Source organism: Vicia villosa, unplaced genomic scaffold (genome assembly GCF_029867415.1).
Source record: "Vicia villosa cultivar HV-30 ecotype Madison, WI unplaced genomic scaffold, Vvil1.0 ctg.000910F_1_1, whole genome shotgun sequence".
Classification (NCBI taxonomy): Eukaryota; Viridiplantae; Streptophyta; class Magnoliopsida; order Fabales; family Fabaceae; genus Vicia; species Vicia villosa.
This window is the reverse complement of record NW_026705408.1, coordinates 107,413-125,824: the sequence shown is the minus strand read 5'-3', so window position 1 is coordinate 125,824 and position 18,412 is coordinate 107,413. Positions and strand designations below refer to the sequence as shown.

General features: G+C 34.0%; 3 protein-coding genes across 3 annotated transcripts; 2 read left to right on the top strand and 1 right to left on the bottom strand.

Annotated features, from left to right (window-relative positions):
* The first annotated feature begins 4,207 nt into the window (after positions 1-4,207).
* LOC131632126 (uncharacterized mitochondrial protein AtMg01250-like) lies at positions 4,208-4,585 on the top strand. Its single transcript, XM_058902900.1, has one exon. The coding sequence runs from the start codon at positions 4,208-4,210 to the stop codon at positions 4,583-4,585; it is 378 nt and encodes a 125-aa protein (XP_058758883.1).
* Positions 4,586-8,455: 3,870 nt separating this feature from the next.
* On the top strand, positions 8,456-12,531 carry LOC131632138 (acyl-coenzyme A oxidase 2, peroxisomal-like). Its single transcript, XM_058902912.1, has 7 exons — positions 8,456-9,109; positions 9,265-9,380; positions 10,075-10,955; positions 11,107-11,286; positions 11,381-11,547; positions 11,625-11,748; positions 12,212-12,531. Exons 1-7 carry the CDS (start codon positions 8,661-8,663, stop codon positions 12,368-12,370), a joined length of 2,076 nt encoding a protein of 691 aa, XP_058758895.1. The 5' UTR covers positions 8,456-8,660; the 3' UTR covers positions 12,371-12,531.
* Positions 12,532-12,604: 73 nt separating this feature from the next.
* On the bottom strand, positions 12,605-16,079 carry LOC131632137 (protein ALTERED PHOSPHATE STARVATION RESPONSE 1-like). The gene is made up of 5 exons (XM_058902911.1): positions 14,569-16,079; positions 14,382-14,459; positions 14,000-14,205; positions 13,621-13,844; positions 12,605-13,484 (listed from the first exon to the last, which is right to left on the bottom strand). Exons 1-5 carry the CDS (start codon positions 15,503-15,505, stop codon positions 12,821-12,823), a joined length of 2,109 nt encoding a protein of 702 aa, XP_058758894.1. The 5' UTR covers positions 15,506-16,079; the 3' UTR covers positions 12,605-12,820.
* Positions 16,080-18,412: the final 2,333 nt, after the last annotated feature.

Genomic DNA, 18,412 nt, shown 5'->3' with positions numbered 1-18,412 from the left:
TAAGGTATATCCTTATGCACGGTGCATAAATCTCGTATGGGTAATATTTAAATTGCTTCGGGTAATATTTTAGTTAGAAACGAGTAATAATATCATAATTCATGAATAATATATGCATTATTTGTACACATCTATTAATTATGAGTAATTATTAATTGTGAGTAATGAGTACACTATTCTGAGTAATATTTACACCATTCTGAGTAATATCGAATTTTAACTATTTTGAATAATATATTCATTGTTCTGAGTAATATTTATACTATTTTGAGTCATTTGTATATTATTTTGAGTAATAAATATAATACTTTGAGTAATATAAACAATATTTGTATATTTATGCACCGTGCATAAGGATATACCTTATGCACATTAACACATCCCCATACAAAAAGTGTATTGATTATAATCTAAAATGCATCAAAAGAACCAGTACCGCATAAATCTACAGCTAGTTTCGCCTTCGACGCTTCCTTATTTGATTCACTTTCAAGCTTCATCAACTTGGTGAACTCTATCATCCTCTCCGTAAATTAATTCGACCAAGTTTTCGCCTTAATTGTTGAATGTGTCGTCCACTTCGATCGATGTAGCTGGAATTGGACACCCAAGTTTCAAATAAACCTGGACAAAATGTAGACCATTTGAAAGAAACCCTATGCACATGATGCATCTGACACCGTTTTTATGTGGACCATTGCGTAATGGAAAAAATGTCTCTGATAACCCATGTATTGTTAGATCGATACACACTCTGTCATATGCACTTGCTATCAGGTGACCCATTTCAGGGAAGCGCATCCATTTTGAAAACGGTGTCTTGCCACTACGACAAAATAATGCGTAGGATGTAGGAAACACCTTTCCAACCGAATTCATTAGTGTGGTGTCTCGATCGGTGACAATTACCTTCTGTATGTTTTCTTGATCCTTCAACAAAGTCTTGCACACTACCAAGACCCATGTAACGTTTACCTCTTTTTTGGATTCCAGGAATGCAAATCCCAATTAAAAAGTCTTCTCCAAACATTTCAAGAAGCGGAAACCTATATTTGTTGGTCTTGTACGTTGCATAAATAATGAGGATAGTAGGAAATGTGTCGAACAACTTGATACTTTTGGGATGAGTCCAAAAAATGTCACGAACAGTGACTTTATCATCACATACAGCGTACCTAGAAACATAGTTATTTTCATCCAAAAGTTTCAAAAGTTGTTGCATTTCGGATCTTGGACCCCTTATCGCCATGTTGTTTATATTTGAAACACTTTTTGGGGTGTCTTTGTTTCAAATCTGCAAGTATGTTTTTCGGCGCCAATCTGATTAAAGACATGTTTGAAATAATTTCCTTCTCTTCTGGTTTAAGACGACATTCAATGAGATGATCGGCTATCTTTATTTGCAATTTGTGGTTATGTATTCTAGAAAGCACATTAAATTTACACATCCCCTCGATGCTACAATATTCGCGGAGTTTAAACGGACAACCACAATTTCTCGTTCTGATGTCATCATGTTTCAACTTCCGAATCGTGGGAACATACGTCCCACTTCTCTCGCATGTCATGGTTACAAATGTTTATCTTACATTAGAACCATTATAGGAACTTCCGATTACAATGTCAAACTCAAAATTCATAGCTATCATGCAGACCCATTGAAGCATATGTTCGCGAGCAGTATACAATTATTCATTTATGAAACGTTGACCAACGTTTATTTATATCACTTTAACATCATGTTTCACTTTTTTCGATTTAATATCCTCCTTAACTTCATCTAGTTTAAGATTATCCTTCGCTACATCTTGTTTTACATCATCACGTACACCTGCTTTGGGAAACATATCCGGGAACCATATTTAATAAGAAGCACAACAACATGATTTTTTAAAACCAGTAACAAAAGAGTTCGAAAATACATTTTTCGAAAAAATGTAGGTGAGTTTAGTTCAAAAATATATTTCATAAGTAGCGCGTTCTTTCTTTCAGCTCAAACTAAAGATTAATGCAAGCAATGAGGGATAAAATAAGGGAACTTTACCTGAAATTGCAGCTTATGATGCTCCTTTTGATGTGCTAGAATGCAAAAAGTATCATTTAGAATAGAAAAATTGGTTGATAATCACATTTTTTTCAAGAGTTTTTTTGTTATAGAGGTGTTAGGTAGTGTTTGAAAAGTGAGGAAGATGATCATGTGACGTGATCATATACTCAAATTCCCGCTGGACATTTTCAGAAATACATCTCCGAAATGTTTACTGGGTGATAAAAAAATTTAAGTTTAACAAATGTGACTACGGACAGGCATCTCCGAACTACGTTTTTGGCAAAATTTGGTGTTTGGTGCATTCGAAGATGTATCTCCAAATTCACCCATGAGCATTTTTTCAGATTTTCAAATGTGTGCCCAATTAAACAAGGGATGGGCTTAGAATTTGCCTACTCAAAAACCACCAAAAATCTTATGGGAATTGCTTATCCCACTCAAGTGTTATTCCACCCTAAGTGGTGATAAAGCACCCTAAGAAAATTCGAAAAATATCTCTCAAATTTTGAAAGTGCATTTTCGAATGCACCATTTTCACACCAACACACATCTTAAGGTTATCCCACCTCTTTTTTTTTTTTAATTTAGTTCGGAGATGTATCTTTGTATTCACCCTATACGCGTCTCTTGCATTTCTAACTGAGACACACTCATTTTGACATAGATTGATTCAGAAATGCATCTCTGTATCCACCCTTAGACATAATACAAAATGCATTTCCGTATTCACACCAGACAGTAAATTTTGACTTTGTTTTATAGGTAATTAATGTAATTGACGATGTATTATAGTTATACTTATACTGTTAGTTTAAATTTTATATAAATTAAATCATTACACTTATCAAATAATATGAAAATGACATATATATAAATACTAACACTATATAATTATTAGGTATGTCGGACCCTGACCCCCCCTGTTATTCTACGTCGTCTTTTGTACTATAGTATCATATGTGCCTCCTCCATGATGGCATCTAGAATGTCCCTCACCTCAGATCCTTCTTGAGAGACTCATTTGTCTATACCCGTTTGTGCAATATCAATGATACATCGACATCTAGGCAACACATCAACAACATGATTTACCCTAGCATGTTCCTCTTCTAGTTTCTCTTGATGAAGTGCCCTTAGTGGATCTCTTGGAACATCCAATATCATATAAGTATGTGATACCTATAACACCCTGTTTCTACAATTTAGGATTAAGCCTTACATTAATGATTTGTTTTGCAATTTGTGACTTATGGATGAGCTTTGTACTTCAATTTGTAACTTAAATTTGATTTTTGATCAGTAATTATAAAATAAATCAAAATTATTTAAAAATAAAATAAATAAAACATATAATAGATGAAACAAAACTATAATTCAGACTATAGTTTTCTAAAATAGAAATAGTGGTTATTTAACGAAAAAAGAAATAGTTGTTATTAGTTACAAACATAAATAAAATCAATAAATAAAATAAAGTATCAACCAAAAAACAATTAAGAAATATTAATTATGATAAATAAATTAATAAATTTAATAAATAAAATTACTAAGATATCTTAATTTTGACATGAATTTATTTCAATAACATAATAACATTTATGCATAAAACATCAGATAAGATAAGATAACAACTTTCATACACAGACACCTAAATAATAAAAGCTTTGGAAAGCGCCAGGGTCAGATGGTTTTTCTATGGGTTTTTTTTTCCATAAATTGTGGAATGTTATTGGGCGCAACATTTGCCATTTAGTTTAAAAAATTGTGGGAATCATCTAGTGAATTATCAAGGATAAATCATATTGATATCTGCCTTATTCCTAAGATGAAGCAGACGGGGCATGTTAATCATTGCATGCCAATTTCCTTGTGCAATGTGATCTACAAGGTGGTTAGTAAAACTATTATGGAGCGTCTTAAAGGAAATATGTCCAGGCTGGTGTCTCTCTATCAATCGGGACTTGTTCTGGGGCGTAGCATCCATGAGAATATTATTGTGGCGCATGAGCTTGTGCATAACATGAATAACTTGAAACGAAATAAGGGTTTTTAGCGATTAAGGTGGATCTTTCTAAGGCCTATGATAAATTGAGTCGGGAATTCACGTTGAGGGTTTTGGAGGAAATTCATTTTCCCAGGAAGATGATTGACACTATCATGCATGTAGTTATGAGCGTTGAGACAAATATAAAATGGAATGGTGCAACGTCAGAGTTTTTTCGTCCTAGTAGGGGGATCCGTCAAGGAGATCCTATATCTTCTTACATCTTTGTGCTATGTTTGGATAAACTTTCTCATCTTATCACTTTAGCACTCGATGATGGAAACTGGAGGGCAATCAGAGTTGGCAAGAAAGGACTGACGGTTTCTCACCTTATGTTTGTAGATGATCTCCTCTTGTTTGGAAAAGCAACTGCAGCTCAAATGAAGTATGTTACAAGCATTTTTGACAAATTAAGTAGTATGTCTGGCCAACAAGTTAGTCATGAGAAAACACGAGTTTATTTCTCTAAGAATGTGAACAGGAGTAAGTGAGTTGAGCTAGTGAATATGTCGGGATTTGTTGAAACCACTAATCTTGGTAAGTATCTTGGTGTTCCCCTAACTGGTAAAGCGCCAAAAAAGGAATTTTATCAATACATGATTGATCAAGTTAGTTCCAAGCTTGCAATGTGGAAAGGGAATCAACTTGCTTTTGCTAGAAGAATCACCCTTGCTAAAAGTGTTATAGAAGCTCTCCTTATTTATCTGATGAGGACAAAATGTATTCCTAAAGCTTGCATTGATGAATTCCATAAGCATCAGCGGAAATTCATTTGGTGAGATAGCGGTAGAAACAGGAAATACCATGCCATTAAATATAGTACAATTATGAGTGTGAAAGTTGAAGGCGGATTGGGTTTACGATAATTGTAAGTTGTGGTGCAAGGTTGTTTGGGGGAAAATATGATAGGAATAATGATAGACGTAGCATATGCATGAAACAATTAGACTCAAGTTTTTGGAAGAATATTGCCAAAATTTGGACCATTCTCGATAGCGCGTGTACATGGTATGTTGGGGATGGAAAAACTATGGATGCTTGGGAGGATTGGTGGATTAACCCGAGTATTAAAATAGTCGACATGCATGTTAACATTCCTAGCCAATTGCAGTCGGCGATAGTTGTGGATTTTGGGATGAATGGTGATGATTAGAACTGGGAGGTTCTTAATCAATGGCTGTCGCATGATATTTTGAGAAGAATATCTAGTATTCTTACTCCTTCGATGGATGCAGGTCCTGATACTAGAATATGCACTAGTGAAGGCAACAATTTTTCTATTGGTGCAATGTACAAGTTGTTGGATGATGATAATATCATAGTGGAAGTGAATGCATGGAGAGATATTTGAAAGTTGCAAGCCACTGATCGAGTTCATCATGATTGTTTGCTTACGAACAAAAAAAACACAAAATGAGGCTTGGAAGTGTTATGTGCAAGTATTATGGAGATGTTGAAGAAGATATGATACATGTTCTCTGAGATTGCCCGGAAGCAGTGGCCTTATGGTTGTCGGCTGTCCACACTAACAAACGTGTGATTTATTTGCAAGTGATTTGAAGCATTGGATCCATATTAGCATGCAGAACAATATGGGGTTGAATGACATTGGAAACTGGAAGATTTTCTAGGAAAATGCTTGCCATAATCCTTGGAAATGGCATAACAATGAGGTGCATGATAAAACTTATCAAAGACCCACTTGTATGACATCCTACATCAATAAGTGTATTCATGATTATGATAATGCTAAGGCTGCTAGTCATGTTCTTCTTGTCCGGAACAATGGTCTTAGCTTAATTAAGTGGGAAGCCCCTCATACAAGTTGGATTAAGTTAAATATTGATGGAGCGAGAAACAAAGATGGTAACTATGGATGTGGAGGAACTATAAGAGTTTCAGAGGGGGAGTGGCTTAGAGGCTTCTCTAAATCTATTGGTTTGTGTTGTGCTTATATTGAGGAGTTGTGGGACGTGTTTGAGGGGATTCAACTTGCTATTAAGTTGGGTTTCAAGTATATTATTATTGAGATTTATTCTCAATAAATGGTTAAGAATATCCGATCCAAAATCCTAGTAACATCATGGGCAGAAAACTGATATTCAAAATTCAGGAGTTAAGTTTTCAAGACAAGGAGAATACTCATCGTCACATCTTTCATGAAGCTAACATGTGTGCAAAGGCGTTAGCAAAGAATGAAATCTTACATTTGAAGATAATGTATGTCTTTAAAACGTGTCTTATCTTCATTGATCATCTTTTAGATAGCAATCTGTTTGAGAATCCAATTCCCTAATTAATCTCGTTTTAGTTCTTTTTTATAGGCTTTTGCCCTCCTTGTAATTAAAAAAAAATGCTAACCAGTGCCCTTGAGGCACTCTTTAAGTGATTAAGTGTATGTTTGGAAACAATTCTTCCCACCGCCACCGCACGTTTCTATGTATGTTTCAATAGCATTTTAACGTGAAATCTAAAAGCTACAAATAGTAGCTTTGTATAAACGCACGTTTACAAAGTTTCCACCGTGGAAACAAACATATCATAAAGTGGTAAGTTTTGTTAAAAATACATGTATTTAATGCATTGAAAATGCATTGGAAATTGAAATATTGACTTTTATAAAGAATACTTTTTTTATTTAGTATGCTTAAAGAGTGCCCTGAGGGCACTCGTTAACAAGACCAAAAAAAAAAAGCTAATTTTTTTACGGACCCCAGCGGTGAAAACCCCTGCTGGAAACCCGAAAATACCCTTCGGAGATGCATCTCTGGAAAAATTGAAATTTTGATTATTTCGAAGATGCATCTTCGAAAACACCAAAAAAATTGGAGTTTTGATTAATTCGGATATGCATATCCGAAAAACCCCCCCAAAAAATGGTCAGAGGTTTTTTCGGATATGCATATCCGAATTAATCAAAATCTTAAAAAATTAAAAATTTTGAGTTGTTGATTAATTCAAATATCATAAAATTGATATAATTTATAAGTTATGAATAATGATAATTATACGGTGGATATTTCAATTATAATTCCAATTATAAATTAAAAAATAAATATAAAAAATATCAACTCATAAATATAAAAATATGAGATTATAAATCTTCATATTGATACATAAATACATAAGATATATATTTGTCTCATACATAAAAAAAATTAAAGTACTTTTAACTCAAATTAATAAAGAAACGCAATAAAAATTATCTTTTATTTATATATATGAATAAAAAATACAAAATAAATATATCTCAGAAACATATAAAAATAAACATTAACATACATGGAAATTATAAACATTTATAAATTGATGTTGATAAAAAAACTATAGTTATATTGATTTTTACTTGTATTCAATTATATAAAATTATAGTATTTTGTTCAATTTAATTGCTTATTGAATGTCAATAGTATTTTCATGACATTACCCATCATATATCATTTGTGGATACAATCACTAATATGATTTTTAGGTATGTCTTAGTAAATTCCTATATATTAAAAAAATATTTCTAAAAATTCAAAAATAGTCTTAAAATTACATTAATAATTATTAACTATTTTATTCATATTTTAATATAAATTTAGAATAAGGTGTTGATTTAAATATTTATTAGACTAATACTATTATTATATCTTGATTATAATGATATATATTTAATAATATATTTTAATTAATACAATTAATTATACTATTAACTATATTAATTCACTTTGATTTTAATTTTTTAATTATTATTGAGTTTTTTCGGATATGTATATCCAAACAATTACAAGACCAAAAATTAGAATATTTCGGATATGCATCTCCGAAATCTCTGAAAACACCCACTTCTGAAGAAAAAAAATGGTGTTTTTGGAAGTGTATCTCCGAAATCACCATTTTTTTTCAAAAAAATAAGGTATTTTCGGAAATTCATATCCGAAACCATATTTTTTTCATAAAAAAGTATCTTCGAAGATGCACTTCCGAAATATATAAGCATTTTTGAAATTTCGCCGCGGGTTTTCAAGAAGGGTGAGGTTTATAAAGAAATTCTGAAAAAAAACACCTAAACAATACATTGGTTTTAATTTTTCTTTTAATAATAAATTAAAACGGTCGACAATCAACTGAATTCATTGTTTACATGGGTAGATTAAAGTGAACACCTTCCTCCATTAGAAGCATTTATCTTTAAAAAAATTACCTTTTGTTTTCTTACCATTATTTACTTGCTATAAAAATTAACATTATTATAACCGACAATAAATAGACATAAATCCATATGAGAAATAAAAATCATAAATTCTAGATATGGATAACAAAAATAGAAATCGTCATAACAGAATTCATAATCTCCCTAACGGTACCGTAATCATCACGGATTCATTAATTAATTTCCTTCATATCCACGTTATCATCACAATCAAAACTGTAATCCAAAATTTCAAAACTCTGATCAATTCACAAACTTTATACCCAACTCATCAATTTTCAAATTAATTATATATTGAATGCTTCTTTGTAACCAAAAATATTTAAACCATTCTCTTCAAGTTTCATTTCACATATCAAACCAGAAAAATGCAAACTCCAAAATCAAAATCAAAATCCAACGACGAATCAAATTCCGAAGCAGAACGACGAATTTCCAGATTATCCCTACACCTAAACCCAGTTCCTCGTTTTGCAGAAGAGACATGGAACCAGGTGGAGATGGAAACTTGCAGCCGTGGGAAGAAGCTGAGCGTGGATGCGAATTCTCTGACGGATTACATGAGAGGGAAGCATAGAGATGTTCAAGAGAAGGTTTTTGAATATTTTAATGCTAATCCTCAGCTTCAGACCCCGCTTGAGATCTCGAAAGATGATCATAGGACGTTGTGTATGAATCAGCTTTTGGGGCTTGTTAGGGAGGCTGGGGTTAGGCCTTTGAATTATGTGGTTAATGATCCTGCTAAGTATTTTGCTATTCTGGAAGCTGTGGGGAGTGTTGATATGTCGCTTGGAATCAAAATGGGGGTTCAATATAGGTACTTTCTTGTGTTTGTTTCTTTTGGGTTGTGTAAAAATTGTTTCTTTTTGTTTTAGACTACATCGAAACTGACACGTTGACACTGGTTTCAGACAGACACGGACACAGAGACACACCGTTTTTATTATTTAATGAATGGTTTAATCTATGCAGTCTTTGGGGTGGTTCTGTTATCAATCTTGGAACTCAGAAACACAAGGATAAGTACTATGATGGTATTGATAGCTTGGAATATGCTGGTTGTTTTGCTATGACTGAGCTTCACCATGGTACTTTCCTTTCTTGTTCTTTTTGTATAATTATTGTTTGAATTGATCTATTTGAGTTTACTGTTGGCATAAACACTTGTGAGAATGCTAGCTTATCTCATTTTAGCTTATTTTAATGAACTCTTTTTGATAAAACAGTTTATAGGCTTAGTCCATGTGAAAAAAATATGATTTTATCTTGTCTTATTTTGTTATATGAATGATTTATACATAAGCACTAGTATGATAATATAAGCATTTGATTAAGGTGTTTATTCAAATAGAGTCAAAGTTATTAACTGTTGTGAACTTTCTATTATTATGTTGAAGCAACTTCAATACGGTTGGGTTCTTAAAGGGTTATTAAGGCTTTTTATTAGGTTTGTTGTTTGAGTGTTTACCTGATGTTAGAGTGTAGAATCTAAGTTCTTGCCGGTTCTTATAAGAACACACCTTTTTCTGAGGTGATGGTGCTACAGAGGACAGAGGTTGCAACAGCATAGTGGAATTTGTTAGAGTTTTTAATAGTGACGTTTAAAGTGGGTTATGAGATGCACTTAGTGTCACTTTTGAAAATTTTGGTGCTATGCCATTGATGAATTTTTTATTTGTTTTCTCAATTTGGTTTCTACTCATACATATTACTGCTTAGCACTTACCCAGTGGGTACACATTTTTAAACTACTGATTACTCTCTTTTTTTGTGCATAAAAAGGTTCAAACGTCCAAGGCCTTCAAACTCTGGCCACCTTTGATCCGATCACTGATGAATTTGTTATTGATACTCCAAATGACGGTGCCATCAAGTGGTGGATTGGCAATGCTGCCGTGCATGGCAAGTTTGCCACTGTTTTTGCTAGGCTGATGCTACCTAATTATGACGTAAAAGGAATTTCTGATATGGGTGTTCATGCTTTCATTGTTCCAATAAGAGATATGAAGACTCATCAAACACTTCCTGGGATTGAGATTCATGATTGTGGTCATAAAGTTGGTCTTAATGGTGTTGATAATGGAGCTCTAAGATTCCGCTCTGTGAGAATTCCTCGAGACAACCTTCTAAACCGTTTTGGAGATGTTTCCCGTGATGGGCAGTACACAAGTACCCTTCCCTCGATCAATAAGCGGTTTGGTGCAACTCTTGGTGAACTTGTTGGTGGAAGGGTAGGCCTTGCATATTCTTCGGTAAGTGTCCTCAAAGTTGCTGCCACAATTGCCATCAGATATTCTCTACTTCGTCAGCAATTTGGACCTCGAAACCAACCCGAAGTAGCTATTCTTGACTACCAGTCTCATCAGCATAAGCTTATGCCCATGCTGGCTTCAACTTATGCATTTCATTTTGCTACTACAAACCTGGTGGAGAAATACTCTGAAATGAAGAAGTCTAATGATGAAGAATTAGTTGCAGATGTCCATGCTCTCTCGGCCGGTCTGAAGGCTTATGTAACATCTTATACTGCAAAGTCACTCAGCACCTGTAGGGAAGCCTGTGGAGGCCATGGTTATGCTGCTGTCAATCGGTTTGGTTCCTTGAGGAATGATCATGACATTTTTCAGACATTTGAAGGAGACAACACCGTTCTTCTTCAACAGGTTATTGCCTGAACCCAAATTATATCAACTCTCAAAGAGATTGTTATATTCCAACTTTAGTCTGTCCATTGTGTGTGTTTGGTTCTTTGTATTCTTTTTATTTCGACAAAGGTAAGAGTAATAGATTATAATTTTTCTTTTATGAATGAAGGTTGCAGCCGATCTATTGAAACAATACCAGAAAAAGTTTAAAGGAGGGACTTTAGCAGTGACATGGAATTACTTGAGAGATTCCATGAATTCTTATCTATCACAGCCAAATCCAGTTACTGCTAGATGGGAAAGTCAAGACCATCTAAGAAATCCAAAATTTCAATTGGATGCTTTCAGAGTGAGTTTTATCTTAATTCCTTGACTTCATGTTAAAAATAGTATGTGCTGACACAGATAAATCAATTGCTTATTTTTTATTTTCAATTTTGTAGTACCGAACATCTAGATTACTTCATAGCGTTGCTGTACGACTTCAAAAGCATTCGAAATCTCTTGGGGACTTTGGTGCATGGAATAGATGTTTAAATCATCTATTGACACTTGCAGAATCACATATTGAGTCAGAAATTCTTGCTAAATTCATTGAAGCTGTGCAGAGGTGCTTTCTAGTTCCATTTTCTAAGATGCATCTACTTTTTTATTTTCACAATTCTAATTTGCTTATATCTGCACCAGCTGTCCTGACCCAAGTGCTCAAGCTGCTCTGAAGCTTGCCTGTGACCTTTATGCTCTAGATCGAATATGGAACGACATTGGAACCTACCGCAATGTTGACTATGTTGCTCCCAACAAAGCCAAGGTACATAAAAAAATTCATAGAAATAAAACATATGTATCTCTATTCAATGAACTTGAAAAAAGAATCTGCTTATGATATTGACTGAGTAGAATAATTTTGAAAAATAATCAATGCACTGGTGAATACAAAAAGTAATGAACCATTTCTTAGTTGTTCTTACAGATCTTAAAAACTCTTAATTATCAAAGAGATAGTAATAGGTTCTATGAGGGACCATTCTTTGAAAGCAGGAATAACAATAGTAAAAACCTAGGTAGGTAATGGGCCAGTGAGGCACAATTATGATGGCTTTCATAAAAGATACACTATGTAAGAACTACACTTTAATGCAAAGGACTTGTATTATTTAGCTATGAAGCTACCAACAAAAGCAGGGATATAAGAAATAAAGAAAACACTTTTTCAAACTTCCTTTTTTAACATTATAATGTTAAATAGTGATATTTTCTTTTCCATTTCCCAGGCAATCCACAAACTGTCAGAATATCTAAGTTTCCAAGTGAGGAATATTGCAAAGGAACTTGTTGATGCATTTGATCTTCCTGATCATGTATTACGGGCACCTATTGCCAAGCAATCAGGAGCTTACTCTCAGTACACACAAGAAGTTGGATTTGAATAAAATGTCGCCCCGAAGAAGATGAATATAATTGTAGCAGTGAATATGAAAGATCATTTTAGCTCATCGTTGAAATTGGAGTGTAATAGTGGCTGCATTGACTAAAGAAACCAACACAAAAAACTAATAATTAATCAGTTGCTTTATACTGAAGATTTGAAATATGATTTGTTTCAGTAAGAGATTATAGGTGGAATAAGTTTTAAACACAAATAGTTTTTTTTTTCATTTTCTGAATTCACTCATCCATTTTCTGAATGCCCAGATATTTGCTGATAGTATCAATAACTTACATATACTTTACCAATCTTTATCTTACAAATTTCCTTTTCAAACAAGTAGAGGGAGTTAAGTCAAGCACCATATGTGTTTACAATTTTTTTTCTCTTTAAGGTGTTTTCATATACGTTTAAATCCAGAACTACAAAGCATACAACAGCATAAAACCTGTAATTAACATTTTTCAGCCCTGATAGTTCTGCAATTATAATATGCAGTTCGAGCCACTTCACTTTTCTGCCTGATATCCTCATACATTTTTAATGATGCTTCAGAATATTTGGTCAGCCGATCAAGAACCTTGGTTAAACTTGCATGTATGCAATACAAATTCGCAGATTCACCTTCATTGTCTGCATTTGTTTTGATCTCACTTACTGGGGTGCTTGCATTAGCTGAATTCTGCTTCTTAAGAAATTCATCATTTTGCTGCTCCATCAGATTGTGAAGATCAGACAAAAAGTTTCTTATTGCATCACTGAGTTCCTCAGAGGGTAAAGCATTGATCCCAGCACACCAATCACGGCAGAGAACAAATATAGGCGGAGCCAAGGCTCTGCGAGGGGAGAACGGTCTTCTGTTCCTAGTACGCTCCCTCGGTTGAAGTATACAATGTTGCAACCATCCATTGAGAGCTTCAACGTATGAGGTGTGGCTGTTAATCCAGTTTGCAAAACTCAGACCAAACAACTCGATTTCTTCTAGCAGACGAGTCATTATTTCTCTGCGTGCATCTCCTTGCAAGGTTCCTGTTGCGTTCCTTGAATGATATGCCAAGGAGATGGTGATGTATTGTGCATGATGACACTCAAGCATAGCTTTCCACATCTTGACCAATCTGCATCATCGATAAATCAATAGTTATAGCTTTAAGACTCGATTGACAAAGAATATATTTGTTTTAACATAATAACATATAGATAGTAAAGCTTCAAAGTGACATAAATATAAAATCTTCAGAACTCTCTACATACCCTTCTGTTAATTCCAGAAGTTGTGGATACAACTCTTCATCCCTCATTTTTTCGATTCTTTTAGATATTGAATCAACTGAATAAATAGCCACTCTTATCCGCGAATGCAGATCCTTCACAACTGCCCTGGTCTTGTCGATCACATGAGTCCCTTGGTCTTTTGCAAATTGATGCCTCAGCTGGAGACATTTCCGATCATAGACCTTCCTGATGGATTCACTAGCCTACAGATAACACAATAGGAAGTCACAAAAAGAGTTGAAAACATGAAAAATGAAGCTGGAGATACAATACATTTACAAGCAAATCTACACACTGATAATCAAGTAACTTCTCATGTTTTTCAAATGCTTTTATTTGCAATACTTAATAGTAATACCTTTACTTCATCGTAGAGTTTTCGCTCCCATGCATACATTCTATCAAGGGTGGATGAATGGCTTCCAGCAATCATGCAGAATTCTTCCACAAAGTCACTTCCACTATCATCAAAATCTTCCCTTGATTTTGAAGCCAAAGGGTTCCTGGATGAGGATGATTGAAAAGATGTTGTCCTTTTCCAACTTATAATTTTTTGTACAGGTTCTATACATAAAAGGGTGACAAAATTAGTCCATATCCATACTTAGGGTCAAAGAAATAGCAGGCAAATGAAACAGTTAAAAACTTAGATCAAAATCTTGCTAGAAATGGCAAAACAAACCAACAAAGATATAATGTTTAACAAATAGTGTCTGTTACAGAATTATGTCACAACTTACCCTGGAAAACAGGTGAAGTCTTTCTGCGGCAACAGACGGGCTGGATGGACGTGATCAAAGCGATTGTAGATGACTTCCCTATCAAAAGACTGAAGTAGATTAGTAATTAGATTTAAGAGTAGAAAATACAAAACTAACAGATTGCATTTTATATGTTGAGTATCTGAATTTTACAACAAGCAATTACCTTTTGCCTCAGAAAATCCAACTCTGATTTTGTTTGCCTCTAACAGCCTTGAAACATCTCTACCAGATTCCGAAGCTCGAATGAACCTATGCTCTATATCCTTAATGCTGGAGAGAAAATCTTTAGCTCTGTGAGTGATGAACTCTGAAGGATCCTCTCTTTCTGTGCACACATCTTTCTCAACCATTTGCTTCTTCTCCTTTTTAGAACTTGATCTTCCATCACCACCCTTGTCAACCAGTTCAATATTTATGTCGCCATCAGCGTTACCTGGTGCCGATACCGATACCGCTTCTAACTGTCTCATTTTTCCATCAACCAATTGTTTGCAACCTTCAACTCCCCTTGAAACAACTGAATGATCATCTGAACCAGTTTGAAACCACTGATCCCTGCAATCTCTAAACTCACTACCATTCACAACAAACCTAAAGCTCTCACTATCCTCTCCAGGATCAAAGAAATCCCAAGATGCACCCAACTCAGGCAGAGGAGGAGGTGGTGGAGGCATAGCAGAAACCACATTGGACTCATCATCCAAATACTTGTTACCAAAAGCATCAATTGTAACAGTAACAGAACCACAACCACTTGATCTCATGTAACTAAGAGAAGGAGCAGGTGTTGAAAAAGGACTCTCATTATGTAAAGGTGAATCTGAAGCCTCAACCTCAGCAACATTCAACGGTGATGAAGGAGAAGGGTAACTAGTTTGAGAAGGCGTTTTATCAGAAATCGACAAAGAAGACTCCACAAGCACCTCAGCTTCAGCATATCTTCTCAAAGCTACACCAACATTTCTAAGAGACTGAATGTAAGAAACATGTGAAGCAGCTAAATCATATCTAGAATCAAAAGCCACCTTGATGAACCTTTTTCTCTCTTTACACATACTCAAAGCTTCATTCTTTTCACCTCTTGAGTTAGTAGCACCCATTTTCCAAATCACACTGATTCACCAATCATTCATAGAAAAGACTCGATTTTTAATAACCCTTTAAACCCAATGAGATAAAAATGTGAACTTTAAGATTCAGAGAGAGGAAAACAAAATATAAACTTAGACCCATGTTGCATGGTGAAGCAGGGAGTTTGAAAGTGAAAGAGGGTATGCAGATAAAGGTTGGTAGGAAAGGGACATGACCCTTGTAAGAGAAATGGGTAGATGAGGGTAATAAAATCGAAGGGATGAAGAGAAACCTGAAACAGTAGCAGTGAGGTTAATGCTATTGGGTTGCAGAGAGGGTGGTGTGTGAAGAAGGGACGACAAGGATGGAAAAAAGTGTAGTGATGGAAAGAAACAAAGAAATGGGAACGGCTAGGAGTAATAAAGAAAAGTGCAACAGTTATTGCTTACTGAGTGAACCTCGTTTTGTGTGTGTGACTTGTTAGTTTTTGTCATTTTTCATTCATTTCATTCCACTGACCATAAAGCGCTCCACTTATTACGAGTACTGTTGAGGAAGAATCAAAGTCTTTTGAACTTGACACCAGTTCCCTCGCACCTAAAGTAAATCACTTTGCGTTAAAAATTTGTAGTCGTTTCTATGCTATTTATATCTCTTTTGTAGTGTCGGAGCCGATCGATTATATTTGACAACTAGTAAACTACCCGTGCTGCCGCACGGGTACATTTATTTGATATTATATATATAATTTGTTTAGATATTTAGAATATTGAATGATAAATATAATTATATAAAAAATTAGATATTTATAAATTTCTACAGGTTAAAATAATTTTGTATAGTTAATTTGTATTCAAATGCATATTGAAAGCAATTTTTATCAAAAACAAATTTGCGTGAATTTAACTAATCGTATCCCGTTACAAATTTATTTAATACGATATAGATTAGATTTAAATATACATGTAAATTTGAAATGAGTTATTTAATTATAAAATGAATAATAATAATAATAATAATTTAAATTTAATTTGAATATTTGAAAATAAGAATTTCATATCTCAAATAAAGACTATTATTAATTAAAATAAAATGGTTATTTTATTGATAGTGCCCCGTGAGAAAAATAGAAAATTTTGACATTTGAAAATAAGAATTTTGTGTCTCAAATAAGTATAATCTTAATTAAAATAAAATAGGTATTTTGTTCATAGTGATCCGTGGGAAAAATATAAATTTTAACATGTAAAAATATTTTTTTTAAAAATTATGAATAATTTTGACATTTGAAAATAATTTTTTTAATAATTATATTAATTCAATTTATTAAAATTTTGAGAGAAAAAATTAAAATGAAAGTGAAAATATTCTCCCTAAATTGTAAGAGAGAGAGAAAAGTAAATAGAAATGAAATGAAAAATAAATGTGGAGAGAGAAGTGAGATAGAATAAAAGTAATATTATAAGAGGATGAAATTTGAAGGAGAGAGAATGAATGGAAGATAGGTGGCAAAAGTGGGTTGAATGTGGGGTGAATAAAATGAGTTGATTATGAAATGACAAAAATAACCTTTTAGCTTTGAAAATTATTTTTAAGAAAAGGGCATAATTGGTAGTGTGGTGGACTTTAACTTTAATTGCTTGATAGTAGATGGTGAGCGTTTTGAGTCACTAATGTCTTAGCATGCATGTTTGTGGAGTGTGTCTCATCGTAATTGGGCTATATTGTCCTTGGGCATGTGGTTGGCCTAAAACAGTTACCCCCAAAGAATGTCATTGTGTAGGAATATCAATACTTTTTTAGCATCGGGTTGTTGTCCCATTCGACTATAGGAGCAGATAACCTTGGGAATATGTGCATTAAATGCAATCTTTGTCACTAACATATTTTGCAAGGATACTATGTCATTTGGCCCTAGACTCCTATGGTAGGGGAGATGATGCCCTTTATGGTGCTCAAGGGCACTCAAGTGTCGTTGTGATTCCAAGGTGAAGCTTGTCCATTGATTTTCGCTTGCCTCTCTTTCTTTATTCTAGATCGTTGATTTGCCTCCCTCATTTTTTATATATAGGCATATTCTCTTCTTAGGTTAATTTCACATTTTGCGCAAATTGTCTTTTTTCTTTGTCAATTCCAATCATCCTTCTCTGAACTCATGACGACTTGTTTTGATTGTTTTCCTTTCCTTTTTGAATTTCATAACTCCTTTAGTTCCTCGCGCTTCGAGCGATTTTCATTGTAACTTCAGCTTCACATCTTTAATCTTCTTTAGGTACCATTTCTCCCCCTCGAGTCTTGTTTAATGTAGTCACTTCCTGCTCTTTCTTTTAATAATGACCAACTTAGAAGACGAACATATAAATATTATAAATATACCTAATAGTGATGATATAAACGATGTTTCGTCTCATATAGAGGTGGTAGACCCAAAAGTTCAGGGTATTGTTCCTTTGATGGGTAAACACCCTTTGGCCAACGTAATAGTCCTTCATGACAATTTTGAGTCTTAGGAGGGTTATATTAAAAGTGGTAGTGAACCCATGAATCTCCATTGTGATGGAACCGTAGATAACCTTGTTGGAGGAGTTGGAGGGGTAAACTTGGATCTTCCTAGTAGTAGAGAAGCCAATCATAGTCTCTTTTATTTTATGTTGCCAGTGACATATCTTTAGTTTCTTAAAGCGTGTTAGAATGATCTAAGGACTCGCTATTTCATTAGGGTTTTTAACTCTTTGTATGGTTAGGAACCCGGTGGTAAGGAAGTTAGGGAACATCTTAATTTTCAAGGCCATTCCAGAACTTATGACAAACGTTTTCTTTTTGTTAACATTGGAGATGAGATGGTTACCAAGATCTAAACCTTAAAACACCTCTTGGCATTAAATCAATCCATATATTATGTTAAAAACATTCAAATCATGTTTAGGCATTAAAAC

What these genes read in the sequence shown, in the direction of transcription:
- LOC131632137 (XM_058902911.1), bottom strand. Translation starts at nt 15,505, where the DNA reads ATGGGTGCTACTAACTCAAGAGGTGAAAAGAATGAAGCTTTGAGTATG. An exon ending in TGGATTTTCTGAGGCAAAAG is followed by an intron (nt 14,460 to 14,568) that starts GTAATTGCTTGT and finishes GTCTTTTGATAG; the next exon opens with GGAAGTCATCTACAATCGCT. An exon ending in CTTCTGGAATTAACAGAAGG is followed by an intron (nt 13,485 to 13,620) that starts GTATGTAGAGAG and finishes TCGATGATGCAG; the next exon opens with ATTGGTCAAGATGTGGAAAG.
- LOC131632126 (XM_058902900.1), top strand. Translation starts at nt 4,208, where the DNA reads ATGCATGTAGTTATGAGCGTTGAGACAAATATAAAATGGAATGGTGCA.
- LOC131632138 (XM_058902912.1), top strand. Translation starts at nt 8,661, where the DNA reads ATGCAAACTCCAAAATCAAAATCAAAATCCAACGACGAATCAAATTCC. An exon ending in AAAATGGGGGTTCAATATAG is followed by an intron (nt 9,110 to 9,264) that starts GTACTTTCTTGT and finishes TAATCTATGCAG; the next exon opens with TCTTTGGGGTGGTTCTGTTA. An exon ending in TTCAATTGGATGCTTTCAGA is followed by an intron (nt 11,287 to 11,380) that starts GTGAGTTTTATC and finishes TCAATTTTGTAG; the next exon opens with TACCGAACATCTAGATTACT.